The 23421-nt window shown below is 32.1% G+C and overlaps 1 protein-coding gene across 1 annotated transcript; it reads right to left on the bottom strand.

Moving 5' to 3' along the window:
• Window positions 1-18841: 18841 nt before the first annotated feature.
• On the bottom strand, window positions 18842-19891 carry LOC145291129 (uncharacterized). The gene has a single exon (XM_080136644.1). The coding sequence runs from the start codon at window positions 19889-19891 to the stop codon at window positions 18842-18844; it is 1050 nt and encodes a 349-aa protein (XP_079992770.1).
• Between the last annotated feature and the right edge of the window lie 3530 nt (window positions 19892-23421).

Below are 23421 nucleotides of genomic sequence, written 5' to 3' on the forward strand. Positions count from 1 at the left end.
ATATTTCACTCCTGATGCAATCCTCTAACTGTATAAGAGAGAAATAGATCCTGAGGTGGAGTATTATTGCCACATCTTGGGAAATGCTCGGAAAACCCTTTTCTATTTTAAGAGTACAAAACCGATTTCAGAATCTAGTGTGTAACCTCCTTTTATTTTCCCTATTATATTTTTTCTCACAAGAAATATTGTGAGTATATCTCTGCTCCGTCATTATTTTATATTAACAAAGCTTCAATCTATGATCTTTTCTGTGAAACATTCACAACACTTGTCTAGCTGCAATCAACAACTTGTTCTCTATCAATGCCTGATGAAAATTCCATAAGCAAAGTTTCTTTCCTAGAAGTACCCATCTCTGGAACATAATACCACAGGATTGTTTTTCATCTGACTATAACATGGTCGTTTTTAAGTCGAACATAAACAAGTTTGTTTTTTTGTTGTTTTTTTACAGTGATCACCACTTATTAAGGCCCGGAAGCCACTCAGGGATAAGGGTCATAAAGTTCTTGTTGAGCTGTCCTTTTAAATAATCAAATCTAAGTTTCACCATTACTGATCGTCGCAGTGTTGTCTCACAAAACCACTTAACATGTATTAACTGTCCTCAACTGATCTTTGGGCCTTGATAAGCTTTCTTCCCATCCTCAATAAAAACCTTGGTAAACTAGTTCCTAGTAATTCTAACACAAACCTCTTTCTTGCACGTAAATTGATGCTATGCCATGATGGAGATCATAATCGCCATTGAAGAGATTTATAGGCAAAAATGAGATCAGCATGTGGACATCAGCACTCAAGGGAGAAAAAGTTAAGCATCTCTAGCTGGTTTTCATAGAGCCAATCCTATAACCCCTTTACCATTTTAATAGTTATTTAATACTAATCCTCATGGTATTGTTTTACCGGAACACTTAAACTTTATCCCCAAATAGTCTTTGGCCCTTGATAAAGTAGTAGAAAAAAAATCACTATTATAGAAACTTCACGCAGATCTTTCATTTGTCTTTCATGACTTCCTCCTTTTTCTTTTCTCCTGATACCTCAACTATTCTACATTTATTAACAACTCTTGGCTAGTTCTGTACAGTTCTAGGAGGTCCACTCTCCCAGCTTTTACCTTCTCTCTTTGAGAAGGGGTTAATTTATTGCTAATCACTTGAGGCACCTTACCAGGAATGCCAACAGGGCTGCACAGGCATCTTTTGCACAGTCAGAGGGCTCCTTCTTCAACCTCGCTTTCTGACGCTAGTGTCACAGTTCTTGCAGTGAAAGAGAACTAAATACCCATTCTTTCAACATACCCATCGAAAACTTCTGTACACATCTTGCCACACTGCCCAGATTTAATCTTCCTCTGAGGTCATCAGATCTAAGCCTATCTTTAACACTCATATCCATCGTATCATTCTCAAATCATTTCTATTCATGCAATTCTGTGCAACAATGGCTTCATCTGCAAGCATCCAGAACAGCTCAAAAATGGAGCCTGCGTACTGGGCAAGAAGCGAGGGTAAGGAGCAAGACAGAATTGAAATTCTAGACATTGTGTTCTTTCACGCAATGAATCATGTTTTCCTCTGTGTGAAACATTCAGTTTTGTACAGCAATACTTGTTATAAAGCACAAATCTACTTTTGGTTAAGGATGGGATGATGAAGTAACTGATGCTCTGATGAACCGAACAGATATCTTTGAATGACCCCCTCGCTTCTTGAGGAAGTTGGATAGGAAAAAAACGTGTATAAACAAACTATTTTTTTTTTTTTTTCATAGATCTTCTGTTAGAAGAGGAGAGAACTGTATTGGAGGATGTTTATTGGTTGCAGCACAGCATATAGTAATCTGTTTTATTGTATTAAAGTGCTAAAAGTGGAAGAAGCTGCTTATGTGGATGAATGCAGACCTAATAGAGAAAGCCAAATTCTGAACCAAAGCAATAAATAAGATGTTGATTACAAATATGCTCTGTCAGCAGATGTTGGTAGCATACCTCAGAGATGGTTTGACATGCCTAAGAGAAAGGTACAACAAAACCTATGTTATCAGGTTGACAAAGTTCATGAAGCTTTTAACATTACAAGTATATCAGCTCAAACAAAAACTTGATCAAAATAAGCACCATCAGAATCAACACAAAACAAGTGTATTTATGGCAGTAACATAAAAATCTTGTGTTTTGGTGGCAATGAAGGTGTTTTTGATATCGCTTAGGTTCTTTGGCGTATCGTTCTATGACGTGCTGGAAATACAAATTATTTCTCCTCCAAAACTTATGAAAACAAAATTATATTTCACACATAACATTTATTTTCATGGTTGTAACTTATTTTGGTCTCGGAGTGCGCGTCTTTTTTTTTTTTTACACAGTGATCACCATTTATCAAGGCCCGGAAGCCACTCAGGGATAAGGGTTATTGCAAGTACATTACGTTACTTCTGTTTGGTCATTACACCTCTTTAACTTACCAGTCGAATGCTTCCTGACATCTCCAACTCTAAACCGATTTCCTCTGTAGAAGACTTAATTATGCATCTCTAACAGACTCTTTCTTTCACACTCTCTCCTGACTACCTGTATATATCAAACTCTTTCTCTGCCTCTCTAGCGTCAACTACGCCGCCTTTTATTATAGCAAAACGTAAATGTATTTGTTAATTCTGAATTATATTCAAATTTGGTTCATTATCTATGCTATTCGGTTTACAAAAAGTTTGTACGGTTTTTAACTTTTAAATTTAGATAGACATATCTCGGCTCAAACAAAAACTTATTGCTCGAAATAAACACAATCAGAATCAATACACGTTTTCCAACACAAAACAAGTGTATTTATGCCAGTAGCGTAAACGGCTGGTGACGATGAAGTCGCTGAAGGCGTTTTTGATATCGATTAGGTTTTTGAAGCATTTCTCACACAGAAAGTTGTCAAGATGCATTCAGAAAACTGTAATGGATGAGACTGTTTGCAGACGACTAAACAGTGAGCATGACCTTCTTTTGGTGCAACTCTGGTTTCGGGAAGTGTCGCAGAGTTTCATCGACAACTAACCATTGAGCTGAACATTGCCGGTTGTCATATTGCGGTTGAGAAATAGGTTGTTTTTGTTGCCTAAAAGAAGAAATTACACTTCATGACGGTGTTTCTTTTGGTTGTCATTCAATTTGTGAAGCACCTATTTATCAAGTTTTTTGTCTTTCCAATCTCAAGTGGTTGGAAACTATTGTATACATTATGTATAATTCAGAAGCAATTTCTCAAACAGTTGAGCATGGATTAGCTTTGACTAAGGCTTTTAATTAGTCGTTGTCAACATCAGATGACCGACCACTACACTCATCATCTTCAAGACTCTCGTCACTGCCATGAAATTTCTGAAACCATCATTCAGTAGTGGTTCCTGGGTCAAATGCTTCATTGATATTGTGAGCTGTTTTAGCAGCTTTTCGGCCTAGCTTGAATTGAAATAAGAAAATCATGCGAATTTGAATGATCATAAATAAAATGATTAGATAGAGCGAAAAATGCTCTTTAAAATGATATATAAAGCAAATGTATTATATATTAAAATGATATATAAAGTAAAGGTATTATAATGAAAACTTATTTAAAAATACATTGCTTGAAATCAAAATTAAAATTCCACAAGGACTTTCTTTTCAACCTAATCTATTATATAAATGTCGGAACGTGAAAAATCGGTATCGTTTTAAAGCTTGGGCTCTCGAATAACAAATATCAAAAAATTGGCCAAAAACATTAATTCCTTCACCCTCAACTGGGAATTTTTCTTCAATGAGAGGTCAGTTTTTTCGTCAACATTTTTGCAAGTCATTGTCTCTGTTGGATTGACTACCCTTAATTTGAATGCTCACGACTTCTGGTTCCACGACGGACACATCAGCTAAGATGTTAGTTTTTTTACCTTCTATTCCTCCTTCGTGTTACGGGTTCGAGCCTGCCTACTGTTGTTTTGATCCCCCTCCACCTCTCCACACCTCTGTTACAACCACTTTTCCTTTTTTTTCTCACCTCTCTCCACTCTTGAGGTTCTTACTACACCACCTCTCTACACCTGAGCAACGCCAGGTACCACTGCTAGTACATTCATGAAAGAGGGTCAATACAAGCAAATTAAGTATATGCATCAGCAAAGTGGGCATCTGTTTCAAGCGTATACAATATTTTGCAAAGAAAGTCGATCTTCAAGTGGCAAAAGGGCACATTAAATTATGGTCAAGACGTGTACAATTCATTTCTTCAGCATCCGATGTGGTGATTTACAGGAAGTCTAAATGTGGACGACGTGTAGGAGAGACTGGGAATTAATATCACTCATTATGATGGTTGGCATTAGACCCTCATTTAGTGACAAATTTGGCTGCCAAATATAGAATCTGTATTGAATCAGCTAAGATCCATGTTCTACAAATAAGGCAGAATTGCTGATAATGACAACATTTTTGAAGTTGTTAGAATATCAGTTATTTTATTTCAGTCTCATAAAGTACATAGAGATATATCCCAAACATATTTCTCATCTGAACGAATAATAAATGGAAATAAAACCAAGTATAATTAGCATACTTATTTACGACATGACATTTTTATAAAAACCTTACAAAGCAATAAAAGATGCATATATTCTACACAAATCTTCTAAGATAGGAATATAAATAAGATATCTCGAAGAACCATATATTCTTTATTCTATAAAATTCTCAAGAGGAATAACTCGGTGGTATCGCAAAGCAATACATTACCAGGATCGGTTTCATACATGTTAAACATTTGATTTGGTACACCATATTAAGCTACAAGAAGAGCTATGTCGGCAACATTTTCAGCCAGCACTCTACACCACATAAAGGATGGAATACTGTTGCCATATCTGGGCAGGAGCTGCTAAAAACAGCCTATCCTGCCTTGACCGAGTACAAAATAGACTTCGTGGCTTAGTGGGGGATGCCCTTTTCTCTACCCTGCAACCTCTCTCCCATAGAAGAGATGTTGCGAGTCTATCCTTGTTTTATCGTTATTTCCATGGCAGGTGCTCGTCTGAACTCCAATCTCTGGTCCCCCCTCGCCAATCTTTCACGAAAAACACCCGTCTAGCTGAATCCACTGTGAAAAATTCCCCCCACTCTTTATCTGTGCTTAAATCAAAACGTGGATTCCATGAACAAAGCTTCTTTCTTAGAACTGCACGCCTGTGGAACTCTGTTCCGTCTGCCTGCTTCCCACCTGACTACAACTTGGATGTCTTCAAGTCCAACGTTAACAAATTCCTAATGAACCGCCCCCTTAAGTAAACACTTCATCAAATCTCCACACTAACGTAATGTACTTGCAATAACCCTTATCCCTGAGTGGCTTCCGGGCCTTGATAAGTGGTGATCACTGTGTAAAAAAAAAAAAAAAAAAAAAAAAAAAAAAAAAGTATTTCTATCGGACTTTTGTATTGCACTAGTATAGACCACCAGAGCTGAACGATGTAGATATCCCTTCCAGAAATTTGTTAAAGAATATACCAATGTCTCTCTTGCAATCCTCCCACACACAAAATTATGTGTAAAATAGAAATCTTCCATGCTGAAATAGTAACGTAGCATTACAATAGAGAATCCAATTGTGTCTGGATTTCAGAATAGAAAATCAGTTTAAGTGTAATATAAGACCTGTTCATCTAAGTGCCCGGATGTATGAAAAATTGGTATGAATAAAGAAACAAGCTAATTACTGGAAGATCGAAGTACAGTTGTGGCTGATGGTACTTTGAATGACAATTTATAGAAGGTTGTTAACACTGCAGAATAATGCTGGGTTGTGAATATTGATGAAACATATTGTTGCATGTGTTGTAGAATTGCCCCAGAAAACCTCTGCTAATCTTGCTTCCCTAGCAGAACAACCACACTGTCTGATGAGGGTATGAAATATGAAATGCATATCATAAATATGAAAAATAATGGTTAACTAGTGGGACCTGTGGAAATTCCACACGGAACTCATTCATATGTAATATATTGATGTTGGTATTCTGTAGATGTTCAGCATAAATGGAGACGCTCTTATATTATTGTAGCTCTTTTGTTAAAACTGCAAAAGTATTTATCTAAGCTAGCAAGGACGCCAGCATAGCCCAGTCTTAAATATATTTTAATTCTTGCAGATTTCATATATATTTTTATAGAGTTAATGTTCTATCGATTTTTATATATTATAAAGTTGTCATTTTAAAAATAAAAAAAATATACCCATCATCGGGTGCATCAGCTTGAACCGAAATCAAAACTTATGAAAAAAAAAAATATATAACTTGAGTTCCTTCAGCTATAATCAAAACCAAAACTTCCAAAGAATTCTCGATAAAATTATTTTAAAAAAAAAATAGATTACTGGAATACATCAGCTATAATCGAAACTGAAACCAAAACTTATGAAGAATTCTTGGTAAAATTATTTATAAAAAAATAGATGACTTCATAAATGTGAACTAATTTGCATATTCCTTTGATAAACGACCATTGATTAATTAATTATTCATTTTTATGGTCTTTTATTGGATGGTTGGTTTCTTTTTAACTATTACGCTCAGTTTTATTTATGCATATTTTCTATATTGTACATATTTGCATAGCATTAATGATGAAAATGTTATAGCCTATGCATATATATATATATATATATATATATATATATATATATACGTTTTATTTGTTTTACATAAGTATTAATATGTTACTACACATTCATGAGCATGTTTAGATCAGTCAGTTACAAGTAACTAGACCTCTTCAGACGATATTGCTTATACAAAAATTTAGTTTGTAATAAAAATTATTCAGAAATTCAGCAATCACACAAAAATAAAATTACCAGGTCACATCACGTGTCATTAAGAATAAAAAAGATAGTCTTTAATATTTGTGAAGAAAACTGGAAAAGGGGGGAAGAGTAAGATTTGTACCAAAATCGGGGGGGAAAAAACAGAAAAAAAAAAAACATAGAAGAAAAAAGAAAAAACAAGGGAAGCGAAAGAGATCAAATAAAAATAACATCAATCAATAATCACATGTCAGCGGATAATTATATTTTAAAAATAATATATATGCCGCTCCCCATTTAGGGGGTACCAAATTAGTCAAAAGGAAAATTATTCCCAACTCGCATTTAGGTAAAAATGCACTTTCGTATAAATAATTGAATTCGTTCAAAGAGTATCGCTAACGAAAACAAATAAAATCATCAATCAATAAGATATACATAATATGTATAAAATACTACTGATAATAAAATAAAATAAAATAGAACCATTAAAATACACAAAGCCGTCAGATTTAAAAATTACATTAGTAAAAAAAACTATTAGATTTTTTTATCAATACACACACACACACACGCACACACACACACACACACACACACACATATATATATATATATATATATATATATATATATATATATATATATATATATATGCAAGAGGAAAATATATGGATAAAGAAATAAAATACGGTCTGTAGAGATTAAAACACCTGCACACTATATTGTATTCCTTGTTTCAAATTGATCAATAAATCTATACACACCAGTATATGCTTTTCTATTATCAATATATTTCCCTCTTGTATTTAAGCCCCACCTGCATGTCGAGCTTTTTATTATATCGAAGAGTCTCCATTACCGAAATGTTAATCATGTTGCTTAATATTGAGTCAATTATTGATAAATGTACATTACTATTAGTCAATTAGTCAATTGATTTTAAGTATATTAAACCCTTGGAATAATCTCTTCTAATATATATATATATATATATATATATATATATATATTAAAATTGTAAATCAATGAATTTCAAAAAACTCTCATTGAAATGAAATGAAGTGGTTGAGTTTCATATCAAAGAATTTTTATTATTCTAAGCAAGACAAAGAATGCTTTAGAAAATTAATCTCCTTAACCTATAGGGTTCGATGTCTACCATCTCATCAGAGGAGAGAAAATATTAGCAAATAGTTATAATGAGAGTTTTTTTGAAATTCATTGATTTACAATTTTAATTTACTTGCATATCGAGCAATTCTAGTTTAGATGGGATAACTTATAGAATATTACTGCCAGTAATATTTTGTAAACCTACAATCTCACGTTTACATAACCACTGATTGTTAAATAAAAACTATTCCGAAGTATATATATATATATATATATATATATCCGCCTATAATGTTGATATTTTTTAGCACTGACATTAGCATTAAAATCCTATTTTCTAGTTAAAAATTAAATCAAACTTAATATACTCGGTCATAGCTATTGGAGTGACTTCATAAAGGTTAACTAATTTGCATATTCCTTTGAAAAACGAACCATTATTAATTTTGATTTTATGGTTTATCAGACGATTTGTTTCATTGAACTATGACGCTCAGTTACGCATATTTTCTACATTCTGCATAATTGTGTAGCATTTAAGAGAAAAAGTTTTAGCATATGCATATATATACATATATATCTATATATCTATATATATATATATATATATATATATATATATATATATATAAGTTTAATTTTTGTCGCAGTGACATTGATATTAAAAATTTATTTTTTCTATTTAAAAATTATTATAACGAACTTTTTAACATACACATAATATGGAAGCGACTTCTATAAATATTAATTAATTTGCATATAAATATCAATTAATTTGCATATAAATATCAATTAATTTGCATATAAATATCAATTAATTTGCATATAAATATCAATTAATTTGCATATGAATATCAATTAATTTGCATATAAATATCAATTAATTTGCATATAAATATTAATTAATTTGCAGTTAAATATCAATTAATTTGCATATAAATATCAATTAATTTGCATATAAATATCAATTAATTTGCATATAAATATCAATTAATTTGCATATGTCTTTGAAAAATGAACTTACATTAATTATTTATGATTTCTTATTGAATGATTGTTTAGTTAGAAAATGAAGACAAAAGAAATTTCATTCTAACATTTAAAAGCAACTTTATCGCTAGTAAGAATACATGGGAGAGAAACGGATTAGTTAGTGTGTGGAAACGTAGATTAAATATAAGAGGAGAACAGTGTTCATGGATGCTTGTATCTATAGTCGTCGTGAAAAGAGTTTCTGATGTAGAGACGTAGATTAGACAGGTCTGTTTAATGAGAAACAAAGAGAAAAGTTCAGTGTATACATGTTGAAGTTGGTAGTAGGAGCTTGCGTCCATGTATGGACAAGAGCAATCCTGTAGCATGAGAAAGAAAGTGTTTGTACCGCATGTTGAAATAGCCATGTTTGCATTCATGTTAGCCTGAGGCCAAAAGGTTCAGGCGAGGTCACTCTTTAACAGAGGAGTGCACTGTCAGCTAGAACCAAGAAAAAAGAGAGTGTGTTGCCAGTTTCACGTTTTATACACTCAGTGACATGACTGAAAGCAGGCTTCTGATTGGACAAGCCAAGAAAAAATGGATTTCAAAATCTCCAACCACGAGAATTCACTCTTGCTTGTATTTGTTGCAATTTTCGGCTGCTACAATTGGTTTCATTTAACTATAACGGTCAGTTCTATTTATATAGTAATAAATTAAAGCACTCAATATATTTTAGATATGTCGATGACGGAGTTTTTGCTTTTGAGAGTGAAGCAGAATCATTTTTATCTTACTACAGTTTATGGCAAATCAACCTTTACCGGTCTTTATAGGGATTGGCGCTCATTTGTGCCTACCTCCAGAAAAATAGGGCTTATTGAGACATTATTGTATAGAGCTCTTAAAATTTGTTCTTTGAACAAACTTAAACATGAATTGAACATTGTCAAAGACATTTTCATTCATAATGGTTACCCGGAGAATTTTTTGATTAATTATACTTCTAATAATCAAGTAGAAAAATACAATATTCCTATAGCCCTGAGTCCTTCCAAGTGTTCTGCTTATTTAAAATTACATTGAATTGGAGATGTTGGTCAGTGTCAAACTCTGCTTGCATTTTATATATATATATATATATATATATATATATATATACATTCAGATATATACACATATATATGCATGCATATATATATATGCATATACACACATACATAAACTCACACATTACGTCTAAAAACAAACATACATATACATGGATATCATGTCAGGATTAGTATACAGCAGCTCCTTTAATCTTACAAAAAGAGGAATAGAAGAAATTTCTTATATTAAGTAAATTTATAGCCACAGGTTTTAGAGGTGATCTAAGTAATTTCGAATTGGTTATATTTGCATTTTTTTCTTAAGTTTACATTGGGGAATAAGTTCGCTTTTGGAATTGATTAAGTTGATACTTTGGGGGAAGTGATTATACTTATAGCTTCAGATATGCAGAAGTGACAAGACTTAGAACCTAGAATCTAAGACTTTGACTTTTTAAGAATAGCCCAATTTATAGAGAAAAGGGTTTTTTAGATTTAATTTTTTTTAATTAAAGTGGTTAGGGGAGTTCCCTGGCTATTATCAGTTATTTTATTATTAAAGTAAGAATTGCAGCTAGATATTCTAACCTTTATTAATGTTGACGTGGCGCCAGTATGAGTGTATATTTTACCTGGTGTTTGTATAGTGTTAGTGGTATGTGGATTTTTGTTAGAATTTTGGGTTTAATTCAGGGTTGGTATAATCAGTAATAGTAAATTCAATTTGTACTAGAATATTTTCATCAGAGGTGAGTTTTGAGAAAAATGAGGCAAGTTATCATTATTGTTTTTATTGCTATTATTATTATTATTATTATTATTATTATTATTATTATTATTATTGCTATCATCATTATATTCACCAATATTGATATTATTTGTGTTGTTGGTTGTGATCTTGTTGTTTGTAGGTGAAACGATTTGTAGCTCACTCAATTCACTAACTGGAGTTATATTTTGAGTAGTAGACGGATTTCTGTCATGGGAGGATTATTTACAACTATTTTAAAGGTGTTTAAAGGTAACTCAGTAACAGTACACGAATATATGACATCTCTGTAAATGCAATCGTTTTTTAGTGGACAACTTGCTTATTGTTACAATTACAGTTAGTTTTTGGCAGTTAGGGGAAAGGGGTGGTCTGAGCTAATTTGATTTTTTGTTGTTAGACCCTATTATCATTTGTGCTAGGTTAGGCATTGTAGAGTAGGAAATTTTTAATAGAATTTTTATTAAATATGGTACTATATCTATGTGATTGCTTAAAAAAATTTCTACTAAAAAATTCTTTTGGTATATTTGCTTTGACATTTGAGCTGAAGAGGGGATTGAACCAAATTTTCTTCTTTTTCCTAAAATGGTTGCAGGGGTTTAGCTTGTTATGATTATTGCATTGGATGGAGCTATGTTGGTAAAGCAGTTGGTTATTACAGTTATTATTCAGCGGAGTAGATTGTTTTCTGGAATATGATTTATTTCTAGTCATGTTATGGGTAATTACAGATGTTAGACGGCTAGTAACGGGGTTATTATTGTTATATTGCATTTTTCATTATACCCTGAAATTTGTAAGGTGTTATTGAAGAAGGTTGCATTACAGTTCAAGGTTTTTTTGTCCGCGGAAAGTGAGGAAATTCTTTTAGAGATAGAAGGTACTATGGATTTTATAATAGAATTAGGATGATTAGAAAACTTGTGAACATAGAAAAGATTTAAATTGGGCTTATGATAGGATTCTGTATTAAGGTTAAGTGTGGTATCAAGAAAATTAGAAGTTTTTTTTTCATGTTAAAATTGTTATAGATAGCCCAAAATTGTTAAAAAAAAAAAAAGCTGTGTAATTTCCTAATTGTTTTATTATCTTTCCTTGGTCTAGCTCTAGTAGCGAATAAGGTATCATCTCAGTAAATGCCCCCTTGGGTGTATTTAAAATAATATTTAAGTTTGAAAATGAGAAATGGGGGTGGTAAGAGAAAGATAGGAAAAATGAAAAAAGATAAGAACAGGGGAGAGGAAGAAAGAATATTAAGAAGTCGAAAAGAGAGGGGAAAAAGAGAGAGACATAGTCGAGGGAGGAGGCGAGTAAGAAAGGGGGAAATGAGCAGATAGAGAATCATTTTTCTAAATCTGTTTTTAAATAGATAAATATAGGTCAGTTAAGGCCAATTTGACCCAGACAAGAACATAATTCAGATTTATTTATTTTAAATTTTGAAAAAAACTCACACAATTGTTTCCCTAGATAGAACATTCACTGTCTGCTTCGTCAGATTGTAATAATCAAAATGAGGAGAGAAGAAGATATGTTTTTTGGAGTCACATGTGGATATTAAGAAAACGAGAAATATCAAGAAAAATTATAATAATAATAATTATATAAAAATTATAATAATTATATAAAAATATATTAAAAAGTAGAAGATACAGTGAAAGAAAAAGAAGAAAAGAAATATACATTTGCACTGTGAACAATATAAGTTGAATTGAAAAATGATGGATGTGAAGTTACGTATTTGAAATGAGTTAAACGTGTCAACAAAACAGGCGTTGGTTTGGGTGGGAGGGATTTACATAAGGTGAAAGGTTTTTGGGATAGATTTTTCCTTGGTCGCAATGTTAACATACGTCTAGTTTATTGCATTTTAATATAAGTCCTATATAATTTATACAAATGCCCTAGATAGCATTTTATATAGCAGATAATAAACATATGTCCAGCTAGTTACATTTAATATACGTCCTATTATTTGTATTGGGTTTGCGACAATTATGTGATTTAAATAAAGATTAATAATAGTTAGAAAAATAGAGGGTTAATAATTAGGAAAATAAGAAAGTTTTAGGGTTTAAAAATTAAAAAAGGATTTTTGGGGTAAGTATTTGATGTAAAAAGAGGGTTTGTTAAAAAATATATGTGCTTAGAAGTATACAGACAAAGACTAAAAAAGAATGGGCATATTTATAAAAACTAAGTAAACTAAAAAAAAGTTTAAAATAACATTATAAAATGGTGTAGAGTTTAGTGGGAATTACATACCTATATGTAGGGAGGTAGGAGCAATTAATGATAGGTAGGTTAATAGTTGTAATTTTTCTTAGTCATAAGCTAAAATGAGGAGGGTAATAATGTTAAAGTGTGTAACCAGCAGATTACGAGAGTTATAGTAGATGAATTTTTGAAGAGTGTGAAATTGCTGGGGAGGTGGGATTTTTAGTATCTACAAAAATGTTTCATTTCAAAAGTTTCGTTTTAATCATTATATTAAAAGGGGGTTAAAACCAAATAATTTTTCTAGATCTGTGGTTTTTATTGCCCTTGTTAGGGGGTTTGGTTCAATAAATTACTGGTGTTATTAGTGTATCCACTTTCTTTTAGGGCTGCCTCATAAAAGTGATTGTGTTTATTAAAGATTTCCAATTTCGATAAGTTAATGCTAATTCTTTTTTCAATGGATTTGGGGATGTGATTAATAATATGTTTTGGATGATTAGATAATGGGTGTATATATAAGGGATTGGTACTATCCTTAGTGTAAGGTCATATGTATCATTTGCGAGGTTAAAGATGACACCAAGGAAGTTTACAGTTTTAATATTAGATTTGATTTCAATTTTCAGGATAATTCTGTTCGTTCGAATATATATATATATATATATATATATATATATGATTATTAAAAATGGATAAAATCCGAGGATATGAGATTAAAATGGAGGCGGAGAGACCTAGGGGCTCGATATTTCGCCCATCTTATGCGGGCTTTCTCAAGAGGGATGGTTAGTGACGAGAGGGTCGAATGTTTAGGGCTATATATAGTAATGGGGGGAATTTTTATGTAAATTAAACATTTATACACATACATACAGTTTATGATGGTTGTAAAAAGTATATGAAAGAAGTTAAGAAGAGAGTATTTAGGTTTATTATCTAACTTTTTTGTTAATAATGATTTTTGACACATAAGCAAAAATATATGGAAGAAGCCTTTTCTTTGCTTAATTGCATTAGTAGATCGGGAAATGAGAACAGATTCGATTATACAACGTGTTGATTTATTGTGTATACGTTTTAGGAGAGTCGCATTATTAAAGTTAAAATGGTGATCATTCTTCATAATGTGACAGAAAACAACATTAAGTGTATTATTATTTTCACATCTCTTTTGTGTTCATATAACCTCTTATTAAGATCGCATTGCGTTTCTCCTATATATATTTTGCCGCAATCAGTGCAGAATATGAGTATACTCCGGCTTTGATCTTAGTTTTAGTGTTAGATACCGATTTACGAGTTAGATCTCTTATAGTCAAGGAAGATATTTTGTGATTATTGGAAGCCAAATTAATTTAGAATTTTGTAAATGGCGCTGTTATTATTGTTAGTGGGTAGGATTAATTTTCTGTTATGTGTCTGGTTATTTTGGGGGGCTGCTTTAATTCCGATTGCAGTAAATATTTAGAAATTTTCTTTTAATAAATATTGAGGGGATTGCAAATTTTTAAAGGTTTGTTCTATGTAATCAAATTCTCCATTTATATATTCTTTGCTGCATATTCTTAGGATTCTGAGATAAAACCCAATTATAAAATAAATAAAACTCAATTATAAAATAAATAAAACCAATTATCAAATAAACAAAACTCAATTATAAAATAAACAAAACTCAATTATAAGATAAATAAAACTCAATTATAAGATAAATAAAACTCAATTATAAGATAAATAAAACTCAATTATAAGATGAATAAAAATCAATTCTAAAATAAATAAAATCAATTATAAAGTAAATAAAATCAATTATAAGATAAATAAAATCAATTATAAAATCTATTTTCACTTTGTCAATGGAACTATTTTATTAGTTACTTTGCGATGAACTTTAAAACTTAGTTGGTTATTATTATTTATTAGATGAATGTCTAGGAAAGATATGGCAGTATTGTTTTCTTTTTCATAAATGAATTCATGATAGGTTCGATTTTATATAGTTTGTTAGTAATGTTCTCTACCTTGGATGATTTGGGCAGGGGGGATTAAAATGTTTTCTATGTATATATAATTAAATAATCTTGCGCAATTTCTATTTTAAGGGCCCAATTTCTTTGAACTCCAAAAACAAACATGCCAAGATCCCACTAAAGGGGTTTCCGATGGGTAATCTAAGCTTCTGTTTGTAATAGAGTCCGTCAAATGTGAAATACGTCATATCAACACATAGCCTTATAATGTTAATTATACTATCAGTTGGAAAAGGTAATCAAATATTTTAGAAGTAGGTTAAGGCATTTATTGGTAGGAATATTATTATATAGGGATTCAAGGTTGTTAATAGTTTTGTTTTTCAGATTAAGGTTTTTTATTTTTTTTTATATGAGAATTGCTAATTGTGCCTACTAGCTTAATAGTTTTGCAATAGCTTGTGCTATTTTATGGGTAGCACTGCCAATGCCAGAGATTTGGAGTGTTATTTTTGTGTATCTTAAGTAGCTCATATAAAGTTGGGATGATATTCTGTGTAGATTGGACCAATTTTATTATTGTTTATTAATTTCTTGCATGTTTTGTTAAACTTGTCAATTTCTGTTTGCATTATCTAGGAATTAGTTTCTTCATATGTATTTTTATCTTGCAGGAATTGAAATACTTTATCTTTGTAGGTTCCATAATTACAATACATCCACCTTTGTCTGCAGGTGAGATAATGATCTTATGGTCGTAATAATGCATTTATATATCGTTTGCGTCAGATGGTATCCATGATTTTGGCGGTGGTCGTGGATATAATAACCTGGACGAAACCTTTCATAAAATCAGTGTCTTCATATCTATAGTTTTGGGTTGATCATTTTGGTTGTTATCTTAGAATAGATCCCCGTTGCAAATTTTAGATGTAACCCTATAGATTAAATGTAGCTCTCTTGTCATTGACCATCCCTCTTGAGAAAGCCTGCATAAGATGGGCGCCTCCATTTTAATCTCATATATATATATATATATATATATATATATATATATATATATATATATATATATATATATATATATATGATAGTGCCTCTAATATAAAACAACAACAATGATTGTCCAGATCCATATATATATATATATATATATATATATATATATATATATAGAGAGAGAGAGAGAGAGAGAGATCTAGACAATAATTGTTGTTTTATATTAGGCACTATCACTGATATTGGATCTTTTAAATCTGGCTATGGTTGTTGTTCTATAAATATACATTTTCAGAATATGAGAGATTATATAATTATTTCCACAAGAGGCATGAAAGTCGACAAACTGGAAGTTCAAGACTCAGTTGGGCTCATCAGTTAGATATATCCGTACTCGGGATTCGAAACTTGAGCCTCTTACATGCGAGGCAGGCACTCTGCCAACTGAGCAAACGCCTCACGCACAAGAAAGTCTATTAACGCAGATCTATATTTTTAGCTCTACACTTTCGACTGTAAAAAGTTTTTTATTCATTTTTTCATTACTTGCGAAGTTTGCTCCGATTATATATATATATATATATATATATATATATATATATATATATATAATAGCTATAATAAAAGACTCCAACAAAGTCAAGGGAGATAACTGTAAGAAAATCATACACAAGGAAATGAAAAAATTAGGCCTAAAAGTAGACGTATTAGCATACATAAAAATAACAAACTTCCTGCACGTCACGTTAAATTTAGAAAAAACATATATGAACCCTACTTAAAAGATAACGCTACTCCAATATACATAAACCCTAAGTCCAATCACCCACCATCAATTATAAAACAGATTCCTAACTCGATCGTAAGTAGACTCAGCAATAACTCAAGCGATGAAAATGCATTTAACAGGTCAACCAATATCTATGAAACAGCCCTAAAAAATAGTGGATAAAAAAATATCGATATCAAATATAAGCAACAAAACACTAATAACTATAATAAAATTAAAAATAGACGAAAAAGAAATATAATCTGGTATACAGCCCCATACAATCAAATGTTAAAAACAAAACTTAGCAAGAAATTTTAAGATCTTATCGAAAAGCACTTTCCCGCAACCAACCCCTTACACAAAATTTTCAATAAAAATACCCTAGTTATCCTACAGCTGCTGCGAAAATTTAGAGATGATAATTAAAGCACATAATAACAAAATATTAAATAAAAACAATGTAAACAACAACAAAATAAAAAATAAAAAAGTAGACACCATGACAAAAATAAAACTAACACAAAAGACACATATATAACTAGCAGAAATAATAATAATAATAATAATAATAATAATAATAAACCAACTCCATACTAGAAATAAAAATAAAAATACTAATAACGAACAAACGAACAAGATAAATGCAACTGTAGATACCTCACACGTTGCCCACTTCAAAATAAATGTCTAACCAAAAGCATAGTTTACCAGGCCACAATATTCGTGAAAACCCCCCTGAATAAGAAGAAATATTACGTAGGTATGACTCCCTTGGATTTCAAAACTCTATATTATAATCACAAAAGTACATTCAACAATAAAAAACACTGTATGAAAACAAAGCTAGCAAATAAATACTGGGAACTCAAGGAAAGCAGACGTTCGCCGGTAGTCGAATGGAAAATAGTAAGACAAGCAAACACCTGTAGAGACATAGACGAGCCATGTAGATTATGCCTTCATGAAAAATTTGCTATCCTGTACTTTAAAGAACCCCAACATCTATTAAACTGTAGGAGAGAAATAGCGAACAACTGTGTTCACAGATTAAAATTTACTCTAGGATAGAGATACAAAATGACTTTAAAACTAACAAAAACAATAGAAAATAATCAAATAAATACATAAAATAAATAAACATGCATATACATAAACTATCATATATATATATATATATATAAATATATATATATATGCATACATACTTATATATATATGCATACATACATATATATGTATAAGATATGTATATATATATATATATATATATATATATATATATATAAACTAACATAAAAAACCTAACCTAGATTTAAAACAGGTCAAAACACTAGATATTTAGGCTAAATAGAACACACACAAAGAATCAGGTCAACCAGAGGTCAAATGGGCCTTTGTCCTGTAAGTGCATGTTCATTGGCTGATAGGAAGGGCGCGGTGGATACTAGAAAGCTGATTGGGTAACTAAAATCTCAATAGAAGGTGCGTATATAAAAACGACAGACAACCGAAAAATTTGCGCATAAACCTGAAGAATCCTAGAGTGGATGAAACGTGGAATATTCAGTGTAGCTTAATCGCCATATATATTTTATAAATTACTAACTAGCTTTACCTATGTATTGAGCACTTTTGAAGTAAATACTTAAAGTTTACGCATAAATCTATACTTTCGTATATTAATTTATGTGAGTAAATGAAGTAGTTATATATATATACTACTACTTCATTTATTCACATAAATTTAATATACGAAAGTATAGATTTATGCGTAAACTTTTCAAAAGTGCTCAATACGTAGGTAGAGCTAGTTAGTAATTTATAAAATATATATGGCGATTAAGCTACACTGAATATTCTGCGTTTCATCCAACTATAGGATTCGTCAGGCTTATGCGCATAAGCCTGACAAATCCTATAGTTGGATGAAACGCAGAATATTCAGTGTAGCTTAATCGCCATATATATTTTATAAATTACTATATATATATATATATATATATATATATATATATATATATATGGCAATTCTGGACAATCATTGTTGTTATTTTAATGAACGAGAGTTCTTGTTTTGTCCAGCATTCGATATGTTTTTATTTACTTTCATCGTTTTTATCTTCCGATATAGCTACCCAGTTCAACGGGTAATGATCTTCATTACTGGCGCTAAATTCATTCGGATGAAGACGTCGTGTTTTCTGTGATGGTGTATAATAGGTTGTAGTTCCGTTGGCCAACCAAGCCGACCACCATCCAAACGCTCCTGGTGATGTGATCGTATGATTACATATGGACAGCACGCACATTTGCAGCAAGAGTTGTTTGACCGGAATAACATTCACATCTGCTAAATATTTTTTTACCCATTCATGACTGTCCGTACAGCCTACAAATATCACATTATTGTAATGGTAGTAAAAATATTCGATTGCGTTTTTAAAGTATTCCTTGGGAGCCATGTATTCGTTCAGGTATTTCTTGAGTCCTTGTCTACGTATGTCCACGCCGACGAAGACAACACTGTTGGGTATTGACTTCCCTTTAAAGAACTCCTTTTTAAGTATATCCAGTTTATGTTGTGCGCTTCTGATCAGATTGTCATTGAAGTGAAATAATTGTCTGATTTCTTTTTCGGCACCTTGAAAGTATTTCCACGACTGTAGGAAGCCATGCAGATAAAGCCGAGGTTTCAGACTAAAATCCATAAGTCGAGTATCAAATCGGGTGGCTGTCCGTTCCAAGTAGATGGTGTACCGGTTACAAAGGCTCATGTCATGGCTGATACGCACAGGAGATTGTTTGGCCTCCATTTTGAAAAACGGAAGAAAGTTTTCATTTATGATGAGGGTCCTATTCAGGTGCTTTGCAATTCCGTAGCTGGATGCAAATATGAATATGTTGACCGGCCACGCCTTCCTCGGTTGACAACAAATGAAAAAAAAGCTTTCTTGGAAAATGGGCGAAGATACGGACCGGAATTTAAGAGAATTATGCTGGTGAAGTTTGGTGGCTTTATTTTCGTTATCCCAACGGTTTAGCAACCAATCTTGAGGAATAAAATTACCTTTGCGGTGCGGAGTCAATTGGTGTCTGGTATGAACGGATCGATAGATTTTGTCATCGAAGTGTTTGTATAGAATCATTATCAATAAAAGAATGAAGATACTTCCAACAACTGAAAAGAAAGAAAACAGAAAAGCTTATACAGGATAGTAATCGTGGTAGGTCGAGTGTATTCAATTGTAACATTTTTCATTATATATATATATATATATATATATATATATATATATATATATATATATATATACATATATATATATATGTATATATATATATATATATTTGTAAATTTATAATTAAATACATAGAGACCGTTGCAGATCGAGTGTATTAGATTCTGATCTCCTCTATGCTATACTAATTAAGAAATGCTCAGCTGAGCTAGTCCCCGTACTTTCCAAACTCTATAACAAATACCTTGTTAAATCTTGCTTCCCTAATAGTTAGAAGATGGCTTCTGTGGTATCAGCGTACAAGAATTTTGGTGAAAGGACTGGCAGTCTATTAGTCTCCTCCCCCTCTTCACTGAAATCTTTGAGATATTAATCAGTCAAGCACTATTCCACCACCTTACAAAAGTTAATATTCTCTTTGACAAACAGTATGGGTTTAGCCAATGTTGCAGACATTTTAATAGTCTGGATAAAGCGGGTGAAGCTAGGGCTGTAGCACTTGATATATCCAAGTTTTGCATGAAAAGCTGCTAATGAAAATAAAATCGGACGATATAACTGAGCAAATGCAAAATATAATTAGATCCTTCTTAGAAAGGCCATCCAAGTTGATGGACGTGAATTCAAACAGCATAACATTAATTCGGAAGTGCCTCAGGAGTCGATCTTTGGACCACTATTATTCTTGATATTCACTAACAATCTTCCCGATAACACTGTGTTAGAGATGGGTATATTTTTGATGATAAAACGCTCTATAATATATACAAGGAAAAAACGGATGTACACAAATCTAAGACAATGGCAGAATCCTTAGGAAATAACGTTCAGATCGTAGTGGAATGGGGACATAAATGGATGGTGACATTTAATGCTAGTAAAAGCTGCACTACTTTAACAATTACAAGATGCCTCTCCAACGACCGATATCCATAACAAATAACATTCTGCCTGGGAATTCTACTTTCAACATTCACAGGCAATATGAACTGGAACAAATATATTGAGGGTATTGCAAAGGCTGCTGCAAAAAAGGCAGATTCCCTCTATTATGCAAGAAGACTACTCACACCTGAGAGTATCCTGTACTTCTACAAAGCCACCATTCGCCCATGTATGGAGTAGTGTCCAATCTAATAGGTCCCGCACTGTCAACTAAGCCCCACCCCCTGTCCCATCGCCGCAATGTTGCAACCTGTACCTGTTTTACAAGTATTTCAATGGAATGTGCTCTAGTAAACTCATCACTTGTGCCATCACGTGTGCTCCCTCGACTTACATATCACCGACAAACACGCTTAGCAACAAACTCACATCCCTTCACCGTTGATGTCACTAAATACCAGAAAGCTTTCTACTCTAATAGTTTCTTCCCTTAAACAGGTAGAATTTGGAATTCCATTCCTACTACCTGCTTCCTTAACTGTACTGATATGCAGAAGTTTAAATGTAATGTAAACCAACATGTTGTTAATTTTTCATAGGCATGGTCCTAAATAGTAGCCGTTTATGTCCAAATGGTGATATGCATTGTTTGAGGTGAACGTAAGTAATAAATGTCTATATATCTATACATGTGTGTATATATGTGTGTGTATGTATATGCATATATGTGTGTATATATGTCTGCATATGTGCGTCTATAAATATATGTATATATGTATACTTATGGGTGCCTCTTTATATATATGTATATATATGTTTCTTTTTATTTTCTTTCTTTGAAGATTGTATATGTGTGTATGTGTATACATATGCATAAGTATATATGTGTATATGCATAAGTATATATATATATATATATATATATATATATATATTTAAATAAAATGGGTTAAGAAATTCCAACGAAAGAAAGATGTATATTTAAATAAGGGGGTAGTCACCAACAATGTGTATTTTTTAACATTATTTTATTATTCCGTGTCTTGGTTTTTCATTGAGAATTATGTTTAGATCATTGTAATAATGTTTTTAAGTCATTGAAATCGTTTTTACGCGCGTTTAAGACGTTCTGTGAAGCGTCCTCGTCAGAAATTATTTTCAAATGTGTTGGAGATGTAAAAATGGCAATTTTCGTAGTTCATTTGAAGTGTTTCCAAGGGGTGGAGGCTTGTAAGTGTTTATTATTCATTGGCATGTTCAATTTTTATTACTCTTTTATTGAATTTCTATGGTTCCAGGTGAGAATTGTCTGGAGATAGCGATTTCAATCCTACCCAAAGCCGGCCAGAGGCTTACTTGGCCAAAACGTGGTGAGGCAACAACTATGGAAGGCAGTAATTGCAGTGAATGCAGTCATGAGATTCAGAGTTCCAATCCCGTCACGGTTACCACCTGACGAAGGCCAGAGGAATAGTTGGCCGAAACGTCGTGAAACAACTAAGAAAAAAATGAGGATAATAGTCCGCAAAAAAACTTCGTGAAACAACTAAGAAAAAAATGAGGATAATAGTCCGCAAAAAAACTTAATAAATAATACTCATCTCAATGAATTCCAATTAAAATAATATACGATTGCATCTCATTTGCATATTTCCCCCATAAATCCATAAATAGCAGGAGCTGCCATTTTTTTCTTTATCCCTTTCCTGAAATGAGCGGCACCGTTGTACAAGGTCAGGTTTGTACTACTTTTTAATCCCATTCAGAAATAACAATATCACCGACATAAAACGCGTAAGTATCCCTTCTAATTTTATGTACCAAAACGATACAGATAAAACTCAGGAGATCCAGAATAACCAACATCGACTAAAAATTCGAAGGAAAAAATGGACAACAAAAGAGAATAGACTGGTAATGGAATACTATTGCAAAAGTCACCCAAAAGACCGGGGATATCGCAAATGGATGAAAGAATTGCAGGACATGTCCAGTGACTACCATACACCAGAACAAAGAATTACGGACCAAACAAAACTTATTCTCAAGATAGGTTGGCTTTCAAAACTAGAACTGAATGAAATACAACAAAAGACAAACGATGGAACAGACCAAGAAGTCAAAGTGATAAACAAGATAGAAAATGACTAGAAATGGATTGAAAAGTAAAAATTTGACCAGCGGGGAGAGACTCAGCAAGAAACAAGAAGAACTGAAGCAAAAAGTAGCAGCAAAAGAACGGAGATTAAAACAATACCGATACAAATCTGAACAATGCAAGCAAAACAGGACCTTTGAAAAGAATGAAAGACAATTCTATCAGAATGTGAACGGAAAATGGAAGAAAAACACGAACAGAAGAACCGTCCCAACAGAAACACATACTTAAATCATTCGTTGCCATCTATGCTGATGACACAACCATTTACGGCAACATATCAATGACAAAGTTCTCTCTGATTCTCTCTCCTCTGATCTCGAGCGCGTGGTTCGGTGGGGGAAGACGTGGCTGGTTACCTTTAATGCATCTAAAACCAAACTCCTATCCTTAC

Source organism: Euprymna scolopes, chromosome 12 (assembly GCF_053919585.1).
Source record: "Euprymna scolopes isolate OS-2025 chromosome 12, ASM5391958v1, whole genome shotgun sequence".
NCBI lineage: Eukaryota > Metazoa > Mollusca > Cephalopoda > Sepiida > Sepiolidae > Euprymna > Euprymna scolopes.